The sequence below is a fragment of the Zosterops lateralis genome (genome assembly GCF_965231275.1).
Source record: "Zosterops lateralis genome assembly, chromosome: 15".
Taxonomy (NCBI): domain Eukaryota; kingdom Metazoa; phylum Chordata; class Aves; order Passeriformes; family Zosteropidae; genus Zosterops; species Zosterops lateralis.
Window position 1 is genome coordinate 5,896,210 of NC_139775.1, and position 17,199 is coordinate 5,913,408.

Here is a 17,199-nt window from a genome sequence, read left to right on the forward strand (position 1 = left end):
CCTCTCTTCGCTCTCATTGGTCATTTGATACGAATTCGCCTTGTGATTGGTGCATCCTCCTTTCGATCTGCGCGGCGGGCGGTTCTCCATTGGCCGCCCGCCGGCGAGGCGAGGGTGCCGTGTTTGAATCGCGGGAGGCGGGGGGCGGGCGGCGGCTGCCACGTTGCCGCCGGCGCGGCCCGGCCCGGCCAGAAGGGGGAGAGGTTCGGCGGAGCCCGGAGCCGCTCGGCGATGGCCGGGGGCGGCCGCTGAGGCGGGGAGCGGCTGCGGGCTGGCTGTGCCCCGCTCGGCGCACGGGGGATCGCGGGGCGGCCGCCCGTCAGCGGGAGGAGCGCGATGCTGGCCGACAGCCTGGTAGAGGAGTTCGAAATCCGCGAGGATGAGCCCTGGTACGACCAGCAGGACCTGCAGCAAGGTGAGCCGGGGCGGCGGCGGGGGGCGTGTGAGGGAGGCTGTGTGAGGGAAGGCACCGCGAAGGGCAGGGCAGGGGCCGCGTCCAGCGAGGCGTGTGAGGCGAGGGGCTGTGGGGAACCGCCAGGAACCGCCGGGAGCGAGGCGTGTGAGGCGAGGGGCTGTGGGGAACCGCCAGGAACCGCCGGGAGCGAGGCGTGTGAGGCGAGGGGCTGTGGGGAACCGCCAGGAACCGCCGGGAGCGAGGCGTGTGAGGCGAGGGGCTGTGGGGAGCCGGGCGTGAGGGGAAGGGGCCGCGGCCGGCGGCTGTGCGGGGCGGCGGGAAGGGAAGGGCAGGGAAGGGAAGGGCGCTCGGGGCCGGGGGTGCCGGGCGCGTCTGTCGTGCCGGGCCCGGAGCTCGGGTCCCCCCCGCCCGGCCGCCCTGCCCGCCGCCGCGGAGTCGCTGTCACCGGTAACGAGCGCGGCCGCCTTTGTCTGAGGGAAGGAGGTGCGGCAGCCGAGCCGAGCGGTGCCGGGCTCCCTCCGCCCGGCCAGAGGAAAGCGGCTCTCCGGAAAGTTGCACCTTGCAGGGATGGGGAGGGTGCCCTGCTCGGGCAGGCGCTGGGAGGGCCGGGGTGGGATGCGCTATTGCGCCCTGTTCAGCTCTTTGTAAGGGCTTCCAGTCGACCGAGTTGTAGTCGTAGCAGTGTTTGATTAGTTGCAGGTTCTTTATTTAAAATTCTTTAGGTTTTCTTGTTAAAATATCAAATAACTCCACGTTAGCAATATACGTGTATAGATTCTGTATGTAATTCTATCAGTGGGTCTTAAAACGCTACATGCAAGAGGTAAATGCTGTTCGTTTCACAAATGAGAAAGGAGCTACAGGAATAAAAGTATAATTGCACTAAAAGTCTTTTAACAGGCATGATGTGGAAAGAATGTGCAATTTCCTTAGGAGCTTAGTGGCATTTATGACTGGTATTTACTTAAGTTACTTAGTTCTACTCTTTGTCCTTAATCCTGAGTTTGTTTTGAAAGGCCAGCTCAACACTATGATGTGGCTTCCTGCAAACCTGCTCCAGTCTTACATGTTTTGCTTTTATGTTGATATACATTAATTCTTGGGATTGGTGGCTGCTGCTGTACCATAAACCTTGGAGAAAGCTAAGCAGTATTCACACTGAGATCAGGCACCTGACAGCAGAAACTCTTTCTGAAGATGGCACCAGCTCTCTCTTAATTGTATGCTATATAAAATAGCTAACTGAAAGCTGTATTTAGGTACTCCTCACCCAAAATTGATGTTTTCTTGGCTCTAGGATACAAACAAATCAGCTGAAATAAGTTCCTGAAAATGCAGCTTGCTGTCAAAGGGAAGAGAGTGAAAAATTTGAAGACGTGATTCAGTAATGTTTTTATTATGTCAGTGTTTATGGAATAGAAGACCTACAAAGAGACTTCACAATGTATAACAACTGACTTCTTGCCTTCTTGATGTTTCTCTACTTTCATCTGCTAATTAAAATGAGTGAAACAATCACCAGTTGGCTCTGCTGTCAGCTTTTAAGAAACAGTATTCCATTCTAGAGGTTGGTGTGTTTTGGGGGTTTGGTTAATGTACTCTCAACACGTGGACAGTCTTTTTCTGGGGATTCTCTCTTTTCAAGCCTTGCCAAAAGGAAAAGGAGGAAAATAAAGTGATGGTCAAGTTGAAATGCAAAGAAGAAATTCCTTACAGGAATGTTTTTTAAACCTTGTGCTGTACTTTATTTCTGGACTCTGAAGGATCCTACTCCTCCTGCTGCTCAGGCTAAGACACATGGGTGTGTGTAAACAGGGTAGTAACAGTGCTTATCAAGGTCTCGTGAAACTCCTCACAACCCAAACAATCAGTGCATGTTTAAAGACTGATGAATATGATTATGGGAACCTAGGCTGTAAAACATTAGAAACCCTGAAAAGAGCTACAAGTCCTTGTCAGTTGGTCTTTGAAACTTAAAATTAGGACAGGGGTTTTGGAAAAACGTGACCATTTTCAAAGTATGTACCAAAGATTTTTGCCTTGGCAATGGAGATGGGCTTTTCTGGCATACTGCTTGTGCATAAAGTGCTCATGGAATGCTTGTAAGGATGGCAGCAGCCATCCTTCTGCAGTGTTTTGCTGAAGTATGCTGACCTTTAAAAAAGAATTTTTTTTATATGGACTGCTCTTCTTGCATCTTGCTGTTACTCACTTTTACAGAACAGAGGGTATTCTGTAGAGAATAGGAAATAGGAAGCTAAATAGAAAAAAAAATCATTTTACAGTTAAGTAAACTTACACTAGGTTTACTTATACATCTTGCACAGTCAGTGGCTTTTGCTTTTAAAAGAATAGGCTTAATTTTAGGTTGAAAATTCTCTGAATAATTTTGTTAGGTGGGTTATGAAAAAGTAGAAGAGAAGGATTTTGGTACTGTTTTTATTTTTTTTTCAATTATGGTAATGCAGTCGGAAGAGATTGTGAAGCACTGGTAAGCGAGGGCTGTTCAACATCAGAAGACACCCTTGAAGTCTTATTTTGTAGATTTCTGATGGAGCTGTTAAACCAGTACAACTAATCAGATTTACTAAAGTGAAGATCTTTAGATCTGCACATATGCATTTTGCATTATTAAAACTCTCTCTGCTTCCATCTTTATGGTGCAAAGGAAAAAAGCATGTCTGTCAGAATTTAGCTGTTGCTTTACATAAATTTACAACAGAAAATGCAGTTTTGCTTCTAGTATTCTACCATAACTCTCTCCAGAGAAATGTAAATTAATACTTTCCATTTTGTATCTGGAAAACATACATGACACATCTCTCTTGTAAAATTTGTTCTTTATAGGGCTTCCAGGTACTTGACAATGTAGGAAAATGGATGCAAAAAAATCCTGAAGTTTTTAGAAGAGGTGAAATGATTTCAGTGCTTGCTTTCTCTAGAGTTAAGGTTTTGTTGTATTTTCCTGAGTGCTCCCACTTGTATTCTCCCCGTCAGAAACAAATCGCCTTAATTATAAAAGTGCTTCTCCCATAGTAACCCGTTTGTGCTTCTGCCTGTCTAACAAACAGAATGAATGTGAAGTATGACATGAATTCTCTGTTTCACCTTGCATTCCATGTACTTTATGGTATGTGCTATTTGATTAGTAGATGAAGGGGCATTTAAGAATGAAACTATAAACTCCTAAATGTACTTAAACATGAAAACAAACTTTCACTTTGGGAAGGGAAATGGTAGTAATTCCATTATGCATTATGTCTTTAACATAATCCTAAATCCTCTCTAAAGCTCTTATTCTACTCTAATAAAATAAAATAATTGACTATTTAGTCTTTGTCTTGAATGATACTAGTATTGTTTTAAAGACGGTGGCTCCTCCTGAAGATCTGTGCAGTACAAGAACTTGTGAAACAGGACTCCATTCTCTATAGGATAATGAATTCACTGAATTTGAAGACTACAGTATTCTGTAACGAGATAGAACAAACAGCTTGGTGTTTGCCTGGGAGTTACTCTGTCCGTGGGTAAACAGTGTACAATCTGTTTACCAAATGGGAAAAATTTAAGCAGGATGCCTTAAGGTTTCCTTATCCAAATACTTTAAATCCTGCTTCTTAATGAGTGAAAAAGGGATGTGAGGATAAACTCCTAAGTATAGACCAAGACGCCTTCCTTGTGCCTTCTAATTGTACATCGTTTGAAACTGAAGAGCTCCCATGCAGTGGGATTTCTTTTAAATATTTTTTATGGCATTTATAAGCTAAGAGTCTGACCTTAAGGTAGGAAACAATGCATTGTGGCTCTAAAGAATGTGTAAAGAATAGCACAGCTGTTGTTTTGCCAGAATTGGACATCTACAGCTCCATAGACGAATGTTTGTACTGACTTGTCCTTGTAAGTCTGGATTTGGTGTTTGGCTGCCATGTGGAGATGGAGTAATCATTTTGGACAGGCTGCCAAACTGAAGGTTAGCACAAAACAACTTGGAGCAGTATTGTATGTATTACAGTTCCTAGCTGATAAGATAACTGAGAGGGGGCAGGAAAGAGGTAGCATAACATGTTTAAAAAAGGGCATCACAATCAAATGAAAACGGAATTAATACATTTACTTCTCTGGCTATAACTACTGATGATGCAATACATGTCTCCTGTTCATTAATTTAAGGCTCCTTGATGTGACTCAAAGTTTTTCTTGACTTTTCTTCTCTTTCTGATTAACGATACAAGTTCTGTGTGAGAACTAACTGGGTGGTATTGCATGCATGCAGGCCATGTGATGGGAAGGAGGTAGAAAATAAGAGACTTCTAAAAATCTGTTGGATCCTTGACATGTAGTAACAGAGTAACTACAATTTTAGCGTTAATACCAAGATTTATTACTTTGTCACATTATGTTAGCTTTTAAATTACACTTGTCTTTTAGCATAATAATACAGAATATCTAGCACTTCTGATGCTGTTGAGCAAATATCAAGCTTCCCTTTAGAAAGGAGCTGAGTGTTCAGATGACTTATTTCTTAATTTGCAACAACTGCAGTCACTGCACCCTGGAGGTGATTGAAGATGACTGAAGTGAAACTGAGATTAAGTGCCTGAGAACAAGTGACATTTAAAGTGATGTTTTGGAGCACATGAAACAGTTCTTGTCACCTGGCTTTATGAGCTTGAAAAGCAGAATAGCTGCAAGTCTCCATCAGTTTTATGTCTTTTGATATTATTATTTCACCATAAAAAGCATCTGAAACTTTCATCTAGCGTTTTGATCACTCAAGTCATTTGATGTTGAGTGACCTGAACTGTGGTAGAGGGGTAATGGGGAGGAACGGTCAAGTCAATAAAGAGTTCATCAGCTTTGGCCTGGGTCTAGACTGATGTATATTTACAGGGTCTGCTGTACTTATTCTTCTGAGTGCTGTAAAGAGGGTGAAGCCCAAGAGAGCACTGGGCACAGTGTGGGAGGTGAACATGGCTGGGTGTGTCTGAAGGGCCGCGGAGGAACTGAGGAAGCTTCATGACATAAAGAGTGTCTCTGGGTCTCAGGGCTGATCTAGACTTGCATTGGAGATGGTAGATGAATGTTGTACTTATAAGCTAACTTCCATGTTGGGTACTGGAGATCACTTGGAACAGTTATAACAGCGGTAAGAAAATACCTCAAGTATTTGATAACAAGCTTTAAAATTAAATTACATCATTGTTTCTCTGACTTACATGCAAACATGATTTCTTTGTTTAGATCTTCACCTTGCTGCTGAACTTGGGAAGACACTACTGGACCGTAACACTGAACTGGAAGAATCCTTACAGCAAATGTATGCAACAAATCAAGAGCAATTGCAGGAGATAGAGGTAAAATATCTAAAGGATCCCTGTGTGAAAGCATCTAGACCTGCAACAAACAGTGCATAGGTTAAGATCTGAATTTCTTGAGATCTAATGGAAAATACTGAACAATCTTTCACCGCTTCTGCTATTTTGAGAATTTGAGAACCAGTATAGGTGGATCATACTTAGAACTGTTTCTCTGATCACCAGAAGCTTTGTGCCACTAAATGTTGGATTTGGTTTGTTTAATGACAAATGACTGGTATTTTTTGGTTTTGTACAGAAAAGATACTTCAGTTATTTTTATTGCTAAACTTTGCTGATCTTGCCAGGTAAAATAACATTAAATTATATGATGATAAATACATTAATAATTTAAAATATTACATTGGAATTTTAATGATTGCAGCGCTGAAATTTAAAGGCTGATAAGTACAGAAGTGAGATTTAAGTAAAATCTGAAGATGCGTACTTCCAGTAAACTGAGCTGTGATAAAGGGTGTTAAAGTCTATTTCAATGTAAAAGAAACCCTGCAAAGACAAAAAAACCTCAACAAACAAACAAAAACAGAAAAAAAAATTCCACTTAAGTAAGATCTAAATGTAGATCTAAAATATCTAAATATAGATATAGTGGATATATTGTTCCATATTTTCCAGGGAAAAACCCAAAAACATAACCATCCTTTTAAAGCCACTCATCTTTAGATAATAGAGTGGAAAAACCTGGCTATTTTTGGCAGTTTCTCATTGCCTGTATTCTTGCAGACCTAGCATTTGTCAGCATAATGAGGTTTTTCAGCTATTAGAGGGCAATGCATGGTCTCTAATAATTAAATTATTAAATATTCAGGAGTTTTCTGACTGACAACATATTGAAAACATAGTCAGCCTTTAAGGTTGGTTCTGGTGTGAATCACAGGCTGTGACTGGTATGTACCAGATTTTTACAAAATCTGAATTCCTTTATGCTACAATACTGCCATAAAAGATGTGCATTTTGTACAGCTGCAACTTCAGACTGAAAATGCTCACTGTTGTAACAGCAACAGGTAACTGAAAGAATCCGAACCTTAATAATTACAGAATTATAGGTGTCTTTAAAGTAGTCAATACAAATGCAGCATTTTTAGTAAGTGATGAGCACTTTCTGAGTGCAGGTTTGATTTGTGGGTGTGCTTTTAGAAGTTACTTTTGTTTTGCATCTCATCTCCTGGCGCTTTCTTCCATTATGTGCTAACTGTGATCTTTGTTACCCTGTTCATTCTGAGGTACAATGGTTGGAATGGCTGATATTTATATTACTGCCTCAGCATTATAAGCTGTATTTACGTATGCAGAGACTGAAAATACCTCATTAGCATGAATAGATTTTGTAAAAAGAGCAATTCTTAAGGTGTAGAGAGGACAAACACTTCCAAGGTGCTGTACAAATACTGTACACAAGGTACTTGTTTGAACAACCGTACTGAAGAAAGTGTTTAGCAGAGTTACAACACACCTTTGGAAATAACACACCAGAACTTTGTGATGAGCAACTAACCTGGCTGATGGAGTGTAGCTACTTAAAAAGCAGCTGTATCTTAACACTATGTAGAAATGTGGAAAACACATTATTGCTAAGCTACATTGATTTACAGAAATAGTCTAGTGCTGTTAAGAATGCAATATCCTATTGGTTTAAGCCAGTTTATTTGCTTAAGCTGTTCTGGTGTTTCAGTGTTTATAGATGACATCAAGAGCATCCAGGAAGTGTCACAAATGTCCCTCCAGCAGTGATCTGTAGTTGGTGTGTTGCAGGGTAAAGTACATGTGTGGTCAGACAAACTCAGACATGACAGATTAATTTTTCCTCTCAATGTCTCCCTCTACCAAGACTTCAGCAATACTACTTTTTGAAGGCTTTATCTGATGCCTCTTCAGTCCCTTTCCTCCTCTCCCTCAAGGAGGGTGGGAGATGTGTATTGGATTGTCCCAATAGCTCTCTCCAGGTGGAGAGGGGGAGAGTGGGAGAACGGTTTTTGTGATGCTTCCGAAATACAAATAGTGCCTGCACCTTTTCTTTGCCCAGCTTGTTGAGCCAAAGACTGTATTTGTGTCTGCTGTAGTAACATGCTGTCTTCTGCAGTCCTATCTCCTGTCACAATCTTTTCTCTTTCCCCAGTGCCATTTAAAAGTGTAATAGCAACACAAAATTTTCCTTCCTCCAAAGAAGTTTCTCTTGCATCTGGATTTCTGGGAGAAAAGGGAAAATAAACCCCTTGTTCAAATACCCAGAGAAACCCTCCAGCTGAGGAACTGAATATATTAGCTTACTGGCACAAGGAATTGTTACAGGAATTCACTGAAACAAATGGGAATACAATTTGCATATGCCAGGTGTAAAGCAGTTCAGTCCATTATTTTCATATCAGCATTTCTGTGTCTTGTGGGATCACAGGATACTCCATGGCACAGGATACATGTGCAAATGGCATATTCAGTCTCTATGCTTGATTTTTTCCTAATTTTCGAGTGCTTGTCTCTGTAACCTACATGTGATCTTTCAGCTGTTCCTGTAGTACTCTGCTGAATTTCTGTACTAGCTTTTCAGTGCAGTATATCTGTTAATTCTGGGGACCTTTTTCCTGTTAATTTCGATCTTATGGGGAGCAAAGTCTAGAACTGGCTGAGAAATCATTCTGAAATATGGCACTGCCTTGTCTGCACTGGAAGGGAAGGGTCAAAGGCTGTGGTGTGCTTAAGATTACATCTTATATATTAAATACTAACATATTAAGCATTTTACGGCTTTGGATCATCGTATCTGACCTTTGTCCTGACACGTGTGCCACTAACTAATCACTGTAGATGTAATAATGACTGCACAAAAACAGCAACTTTATTTCTGCCTGAATCTGTTCTCATCACTCAGGCACTGGAAATCCTGACACCATCCAATTTTCATGTGCCAGAATGCAAAGTGCTGCTTCATGTTAGGTGCTTGGTTGTAGGGGACATAGATTAAATGTGAACTTCCAAAGTATTTATTACATCATCTTTGGTGGTCTGGTTATTCCAGGTCAACTGGACACCAGTCCTGAAGATACTGGAGATGGAAGGTGGAGGAAGTCAGTGCTTCACCCCTTCCATTCATCTCAAACATCTGCAAAAGCCACTGTAATAAGTGGCAACATCTCTTCAGGCACCAGAGCCTTGGCTCCTGTGCTTAGCCACACTCATATTGCTGAAGGAAGTCTGAGGATCTCCAGCTCCTTCCTTCAGCTATAACCAATAGGGAAAGTTAATCTGAAATGGGTCACGTTGAGATTCTACTGCTAATCTATGTTCTATTTTTGTGTAAATCCTCTGTCATGTGTGCACAGGCTACAAAAGGATCTCGCCAACAGCTATCATGTTGATCTTCTAGAAGTCTGTATGGAGCAGTTACTAGTCCTAGATTAACTTATTATCTGTTCTTAAATTGCCTAAAATGTAAACCCACCAATCTTTTAATGAGGTAAAAGGTTAAGTAGAATATTAGAAGTTTTGAGTATGTAACAGGCCTATGTAAAGAGAAGTAATTCTGCCTAGGAGTTTGCTGGATGTTCCTACTTGAAGCTTAGTTTTAAGAAAGTAACATATAGCAATACAGAATATATTGTAAAGTACAAATTCTATATAAGAACAAAGTATTTCAGATTTAGGGAGTTAGACTCAGAAAAAAACCCCGTCTTATGTAAATACCCATGTCCTGGGTGGGAGAATATAAGACACTTTTTTCAAGAGCTGTAGGTGATTGTGAACTGCTCAGACTAAGAATTCCAAGCTTTCTGACGTTATTCAGGAAATTAAACTATGTAGTTAATTGTAAAACCCAAGAGGATTAAATTGAGAATACTTCATGCGAGGCTTTATTTTTTTAAAAAGGCCAGGAGACCTTTGTTTGGGATTACAGTAACTGGAATAGTTCCCAGTGAGTAATTTTTAAGATTTGAATTCAATAACTTGATTATACTTCCTGATACATATTAGCCCACATACTGTTCTAAGAGTGACCTCAGCCTAAATTCTGCCATGCTGAACCTAATGCTGCTTCAGACCGAAAGAATTTAGGTCAGCCGAAAATACATTTAATTATGGATGGTGCTACCCAATATTTCAGTTTTAATGCTGAGAAAGTTGTTGGGTCAACACAGTTAAGAAATTTCTGTTGGAGCACACTGCAACCTTTAGGACACAGCAGATAGGTAAGGGCTGTGTTGGAGCCTGAAGGCTCTATCAATGCTGACTGCAGCACAGATAAAGACAGCTGGCACCATCAAACCCAGCTCCTCCAGGTAAGGGCTGCTTCATCAGCCGGGGGTGACCTCTGACAAAGGCAAGCTGCCCAGAGAGTTACTGATAGTGTCTCTTCAGCTTAGCAAAGCAAACACGGGAATTTACATTTGGAAAACTCAGGAGTTTCTCTCTGAACGTGAACAAAAATGCAGAGTAGGAGCTGTAGCTTGTGTTCCAAGAGTAAACCAGTAACAGCAGAACTGTCTTGCAGTACCTCACAAAGCAAGTGGAGCTCCTGCGGCAGATGAACGACCAGCATGCAAAAGTCTATGAACAGCTGGATGTGACAGCAAGAGAACTGGAAGACACTAATCAAAAGCTGGTTGCAGAGAGTAGAGCTTCACAACAAAAGATAGTAAGGTAACAAACTTTAACAGATTCCCCCTTCCCAGCTGTTATTATCAATAAGAGTGGTCCAGGTGTATCTGTGGAGTTACTGGGTGTCTTGTCTCTGTCTAGTGATGTTCTACAATACTGGCAAATTGAAAGGTTAGTTTTATTTAAAGGTCTTTTCACCTTCCAGCTTGACAGAGACTATTGAAAGTCTACAAACACACATAGATGACCTGCAGCGACAAGTGGAAGAGCTGAAAAAGCCTGGACGAGGCCGGATGAGCCAGGAGAGATCTGAGCAGCCAAGATCAATGCACAGTTTCTCATGTTTGAAGGAGCTGTATGACCTCCGCCAGTAAGACTTTTCACCCTACATAGTAAAGAACACTGAAACTATTTTAAGCAGAACTTTAAAACCTAAGACATGAGCACAGGTACCACACAAGCTGGTAAAAAAAATTACCAGATGTTCACAACTGGCAAAGTATCTCTGCTGTGTGCTTTCATTTCTTCTGGCCTGCTTCTAGAACACACCAGTATTGGTGCTTCACTTTCTCCCCATAGCCGGCCATATCAAATGGTAGCCTAGAAAGTTTACAACAATTTGCACCCCAGTGTTTTCAGTCAGATAAAAGCAAACACAGAGACAATCTGAAAAACAAACTTACTAAGTGCAAAATATTTCCTGTAACTTATTCTTTCCTTGGATGTCCATGGGTATTTCCCTAGCTTTTTTGAACTTAAGCTGGTTAAAATGACACCTAAACTGGGAAAATAGTGGGCTGAGATGCTGGGCTGCAAATGTAGAGCCATTTGACCCAGCTGAACTGCATTAGTGGGCCATCAGGACAATCACCTGGTGAAAGCTCAGACTAACTGCAAACCTAGAGGGCAATTTTGTAAAGGAAGCACCTCTACAGACAGAGCAGGCTGTTGTGTCTACATGGAGGTAATACTCTAGAATAAATCAAGTTATTTCTTGACAATTCAAAAGACAAGTGGATCCTTCATGCTGCCAAAGGCTTGTGAAAATACCAGCCTCCAGCATTGCTTTGTCAATTATGTTTCTGCATCAATAGTGACAAAAGTTTACAAGAGTGGAGTGCTGTAGAAAAAATTAGTATCAGAAAGTACTGCATGGTACTGGGAGGCAATGTGTATTTAAACTTAAATTATAATTTAAACTTACATTATTCAGTCAGCTTGTCTGTAACATGAAACTGTTAACAAGCTGCCATTCCGCCTAAGCGGTGAGCTTAGTTTGATAGCATGTAAGTCCTTACAAACTGTTCTGATTATTAAATTGACTGATTGGTTAGTGCAATGTTAGTGCTCTGAAGTGTGTTAGCACACAGTTTAAATATGTCATTAGTTACCAGGATAAGAAAACTTTGGGTGTGGTCAGCTGTACTTCCTATGTTTGATAATCCTTATTTTGTTTCTGCAGGTACTTCGTTTATGATCATGTCTTTGCAGAAAAGATTACTTCGATGGATAGTCAGCTAAGTCCTCTAGAAGAAGAAAATGAGAAGTTAAAGAAGGCAGTGACAGTTCTGCAAGCCCAGCTGAACCTAGAGAAAGAGAAGAGGGTGACCATGGAAGAGGAATACAGTCTTATGGTGAAAGAAAACTGTGACCTGGAGCGGAGGCTGGTTGATAGTGACTTGTATCGGGCTCGTGCGGAGGAGCTGGAAGCAGAAGTAGCTGAAATGCGACAGATACTTCAGTCTGAAAACACACTCCATAATGCAGAGAAATTGGTGCCAGAATCCTTTTTCATTTCATTCAAGGAATCTCTAGACAAGGAGCTTGGTCAGAGCCTGGCAGATGATGGACTTCTGACAGTATCGGAGCTTGAGAAGAAGGCACTGAAACGGAGTAGCAGTGAAGGCCTCCTGAGCAGCGCTGCCGGGGCAGACATTCTCAGGGGCCATGAAGAAACGTGTATTAGGAGAGCTGAAGCTGTGAAGCAGCGAGGAATCTCTGTACTCAATGAAGTTGATGCTCAGTACAATGCTCTGAAAGTGAAGTATGAGGAACTTTTGAAGAAATGTCAAATGGATGAAGATTGTTTGAAACACAAGGCTGTACAAACACTGAAGCAGTACTCCAAAGACCTAAATGTGGGGAACACCCAGTATGATCTTTCAGCTAGCAATCAAGAATTCACAATTGCTGAGCTGAGTGACTCTTCCACAAATGCTCCCCCTGAATATAAAGCACTATTCAAGGAGATTTTTAGCTGTATCAGAAAAACAAAAGAAGAAATAGATGAACACAGAGCGAAATACAAGACTCTCTCTTCTCAGCCGTAACCTTATCTGTTAGTCAAGAATACACTTCATATGAATGTCAGAAGACCCCTTAAACTGATGTGTTTCTTCAGCACTCAAAATGAATGTTTTGGATTGGCTGGTAGCCCTGTAGTTAACAAGCTAGTTAGTTATCAGCTAGATTCCTTGTTCCTGTGTAGCAGTAGATTTAATGTTCATTACTGTCACACAAACTAGTGGTTGTAAAGCAAAGAGACATCATAGCTTAATGCTACACTACTATTTCATACTTCATCTCTGGCCAGAGCAGCGACTGACACTTCTTTCCTTCATCCACTTCATTAAAAACAGAGCTGAGAACTCTGAACCTCTCACAAGAACCAGAATAAAGCTTTCCTTTGGTTCATAGGGTTAATCTGGCCCTGTGACTGCACTGATGCAGAAAATGAACAAAAGGAAAGCCCTGACCAGTCCCAGGGACAGCGTCTCCTCAGCTCCCGGAGGAGAGTGGTTCAGCTGATCTTGCTTTGACATGGTGGTGAAAAGCCGTGCTTGCTTTAAGCCAATACCACGTTTTCACAATCACTAAGGTCTCCCACAGATTAGTATAAATGTCTTCCTACTAAGAAAGGATTTGTTGTAAAGTTTATGTGGCTTTTTAGATACGGTTTCCTTTGTAGGGCACTTTGTCTTAAGGCAAGATACTGTGAATTGACTCTATGTGTTATTTGGGACCTACGGTTCTCTGGTGGAATGTCTGCAAAGTACATTTTTATGTTTATTTGGTAAGTTAGAGAGTTGTTATTCAGCTATTTAACTTTAGAAGTAGCATTGACATAGTGGAGTAGCTTTTAATGTTGCATACCACAAACTCCAAGTGCTTGAGGAGACAAGCAGGTAAAACCTTATATTGTTTTGCCTGTTGCTTTCAATGTTGGCCTCTGGATTATTCCATGCTGCCTGGGGGGGTGGGAGGATGAACAAAACACTGCCAGCACATATCCTACTGAAAATGGGACCACACTATTGTTCTCCCTCTCCTTTTCCACTCCCTAATAGTAATTCATACAAAACTTAATTTCTGAAAAACAACATGGTGAAGGTTGTTTTTTGGAACACAGAAATTAAGAAGAAAAGGCACAATGAAAGGTGACATCCTTCTCCTTGTAAAGGTCTCACAGCTTAATGTGGCCAGCAGTTCTTGGGGAGCAGCTTCCTGCTGAGTTGCTGCAAGGTACCAAACCCCTGACCCAGAATGTTGACAGTTTCTCAGCTTTAGTCCAGCTGCTGCTGCTGCAGCTCTGCTGCCTTACACTGTTCTCTGTTCAGCTTGTCCTTCAGTATTAAAACTTCATGTTGTGGGAGTTTCTCTAAAATATGTCTTGCAGTCTGAAAATTATTTAAAAAATGGGAATCTGAATCTTCTGAATATTTTTCTAAGCAAATAAATAATCCAGTCAAGCTACATATGTAAGTAGTAATTATATCCATCTGTGCCAATCAGGAAACTGAACTTGGTTCAGATGGCACCTGCATTATCTGGTACCTGCATCTTTCCTACAGAGCTCAGATGGAGTTCCTATGAAACTTGTATTTTAGAAAAGTTATGCTACATGGAAAAGAACAGGCCTGTCTAGGACAGAAATCCAGATGGAAGTAAGTAGTTTTTCCTCATTGTTGTGGTTTTTGTTAGTGCTGTTCAAAAAGAGGTGAGGGCAGGGAAGGCAGAAAAGCTGTTCTGCCATTGTTGCCTTAAGTTTTAGCTTTCTTGTTTTTCAGATCCTGTGCTGTCTAGGGGTGTAGTTCTGAGCCTCATATGCCCAAACGTTCTGAGGGGAGTAGTTCTGAGCCTCAGGCCCAAAGCATAACCAGTGGTGGACTGGAGGGAGGATCAAGAAGGATGGGACCTCACAACCTGAAGATGTAATTGGATAATTATACCCTAAGATGCAAACAGACCAAGACTTACATAATTACATAAAAATGTAATACTTTTTTACTGTTTTTTTTTAAATTTTGAACTTCTCATTTTTATGGAATCAGAAGAATTCTGTATGAGTATATACAGATTTTGAAGCGTGACTAAGTATCTATTGCTTCCTATATACAGCAAGCTGGAATAGTAAAATGGGAATAGGTCCCAGCTAAGAAATAGAAAAACACTTTCTTGCTAATCTTGATCGAGGTCCACCATTGTTTATGCTTTGGGCCTGAAAGCTGTCCTTGGTCTTCAGCAGGAAAAGGACTTGTTTTATCTACCTACTCTATGAAGAGACCTTACTAGCACTTACTGTGAGGCTCAGAGCTGCACCCCTAGGCAGCACAGAATCTGAAAAACAAGAAAACTAAGACTTAAGGCATCACCATGAGGTAACTGTCCTGTCACTGTATCCCTGGCACCTGCACCTGTCTCACCCCAATTCAGAGACTGGAAGGCAGCAACCTGAGAAAGGCACAAAGTGCTTCACTACCAGTGTTCCTTACCACTTTAGGGACAGAGGCAAACCACACCTGCGGGGCAGAAGACATGTAAAAGCAGTTCCAGATTTTTGGTTAAATAGGTGATCTTCAGTGGTTTATTACTTTTGGCTAATTTAGAGCACTTGATAGAAACAATTTCTATGCTTTAAAAATACCAAAACTATTTCCTCAGAACTTCTTGATTCTTCTGTACTGTACTTCCCCCTTGGCTATCTGTGCCATTGCCAAGGTTTGGCTGTCCTGCAGCACTTACCTGTGCAAGCTGTGCAATAAAGCCCTCCAGGCTGGGCTCTTCTTAGAGCTTCTCCTGGAGCATGGCTTTCCAGAGAGCTTTCCAGCCACAGCCACTGGATCAGTGCCAGCTACAGCTCCCTGAATATAAAACACATCCCAGTTTTACTGATGCAGTTAATAAACTACACTAAGCTATTAAATAAGGTAGTTTTAGCAGTTCAAAAGTAGCCATTTTCCACCAAAATGTGAAATGTCATAAGTATGGTAACAATATTCTTAGGCAATCTTATCTGGATTAACTACCCTAATCTTCTTATTTTGGTCAACAACTCAGCTCAGCCTTTTCTGAGCATAAGATGAAATCAATAGAATCCCCTTGAGTTTCTCATGTGATGGAAGCTGCAGCAGAGAACAGGAGCAGCAGTGACCCTGCAGATACTCCTGCTGGTACTGCAGGTAAGGCCCGTTCAGGATGAGCCACCAGGGCTGGGTACCTGTCCCTGCTGCACAGCCCTGGGGAGCTCAGGACTGCACTGCACTTTGCTCTGTCCCTTCTCCCCAAGCCTTCAGGATGTAAAAGGAGCCAGGTGCTGCTTTTGTTTCTTCTTGGACAAATACAAAGCAGGGTATAATTGACCTTTGAGATAAAATTTTATTTAAAAATTACACAAAATAGAGGTTTTACATGGTTGCCGTGTGGTAACTACAGGTGGATGCCTTCCAGAGGATGCCCTCGGTTACTTACCTTGCTCCGTCACATACAGTAATGCACAAAGTCCCTCAAACCAACCCCACACCAGCAGAAGAAATCTAGTAGTTGTTCCCCATGTTTCAGATGTTGGTACTTCTCCAAATAACTCATTTCACAGACAACAGGTGAGAACAATGGTTATGTAGTACAGAGTTCACAGACAGTGATATTGTTCCCCCCTCCCAGGCCTGACATTCCCATGAACATGACCAGCTGCTCTCTATGAAGAGGGCTGCAAGGGCTATGACAATGCTCACGCTAAAGTATGAGCATCCAGGGATTTAACCAAAACTGGGATGTTTGTAAACAAATTTAATTTATTGGCATTACTTACAAAATAAAGTTTTAGACCATGATTTTCCATCATGTCTGTGTCACTATACGGTTTTATTTTTTCATAACGAAACAGAAGGAGAATTGCAATACATTAGAAATCCCAGATTAATCAAGCTGCAGACAGGGTCCCACGGTGCCTTCCCGGCCGCTGCCGTGCCTCGGGGGCCAGGCAAACTCTGGCTGTTGGGATGTCAGTGGCTGCCCGCAGTGCCCCAGAGCAGCTCAGGTCCCGCCCCGGCTGCCGAGGCCACGGCGTCGCTCCGGCTGTGCCGCCCGCTGCGGGTTCCTCTCACGTCCCCGAGATCTCCTGACGCTGCTGGCCTGCTGTCAGGACTGCACCGTGCCCTTAAGATACCACATGCCACCGTAGCTCACACAGCAGTCCTGGGGACACAGGGAAAGAAAGGCTCTGTTAGGCTGCCCAGGGGTGTGCTGGAGGCACCATCCCTGGGGTGTCTGGATCCCTAGGGGTTTAAGGGGCATCTGGATCTGTTGCTGGATGATGTTTTGCAATTACAATGGTACTGCTGGATGATCTCAAAGGTCTCTTCCAACCTTGAAGATTCTATGATTCTAAAGTCCATGAAGTCTTGGGAACTGGCTGACTCTGGGACAATAAACATGATCAAGCCCTTCTCCAGTGTACAGGAGAGAGCATGAACCCAGGGCATGGGCTATCCCCACCCTGGAGGACAGATGGCTTCAATGGAGGGGACACAGGAAGGC

At 42.3% G+C, this 17,199-nt stretch overlaps 2 protein-coding genes across 2 annotated transcripts in view; one reads left to right on the forward strand and one right to left on the reverse strand.

Annotated features, from left to right (window-relative positions):
• Positions 1 to 318: 318 nt before the first annotated feature.
• On the forward strand, positions 319 to 13,805 carry CDR2 (cerebellar degeneration related protein 2). Its single transcript, XM_083872788.1, has 5 exons — positions 319 to 415; positions 5,657 to 5,769; positions 10,277 to 10,425; positions 10,589 to 10,753; positions 11,846 to 13,805. Exons 1-5 carry the CDS (start codon positions 337 to 339, stop codon positions 12,711 to 12,713), a joined length of 1,374 nt encoding a protein of 457 aa, XP_083728914.1. The 5' UTR covers positions 319 to 336; the 3' UTR covers positions 12,714 to 13,805.
• Positions 13,806 to 14,457: 652 nt separating this feature from the next.
• POLR3E (RNA polymerase III subunit E) overlaps positions 14,458 to 17,199 on the reverse strand; it is a 30,384-nt gene continuing 27,642 nt past the window's right edge. Inside the window, exon 21 of the mRNA XM_083872432.1 lies at positions 14,458 to 16,857. Within this exon, the coding sequence (XP_083728558.1) occupies positions 16,801 to 16,857 (57 nt within the window). The 3' untranslated portion in view covers positions 14,458 to 16,800. The remainder of the gene's footprint in view (positions 16,858 to 17,199) is intronic.

Coding starts and splice junctions, on each gene's coding strand:
- CDR2 (XM_083872788.1), top strand. CDS start 337: ATGCTGGCCGACAGCCTGGTAGAGGAGTTCGAAATCCGCGAGGATGAG. Junction 5,770..10,276: donor AGCAATTGCAGGAGATAGAG/GTAAAATATCTA, acceptor ACTGTCTTGCAG/TACCTCACAAAGCAAGTGGA. Junction 10,426..10,588: donor TCACAACAAAAGATAGTAAG/GTAACAAACTTT, acceptor TTCACCTTCCAG/CTTGACAGAGACTATTGAAA.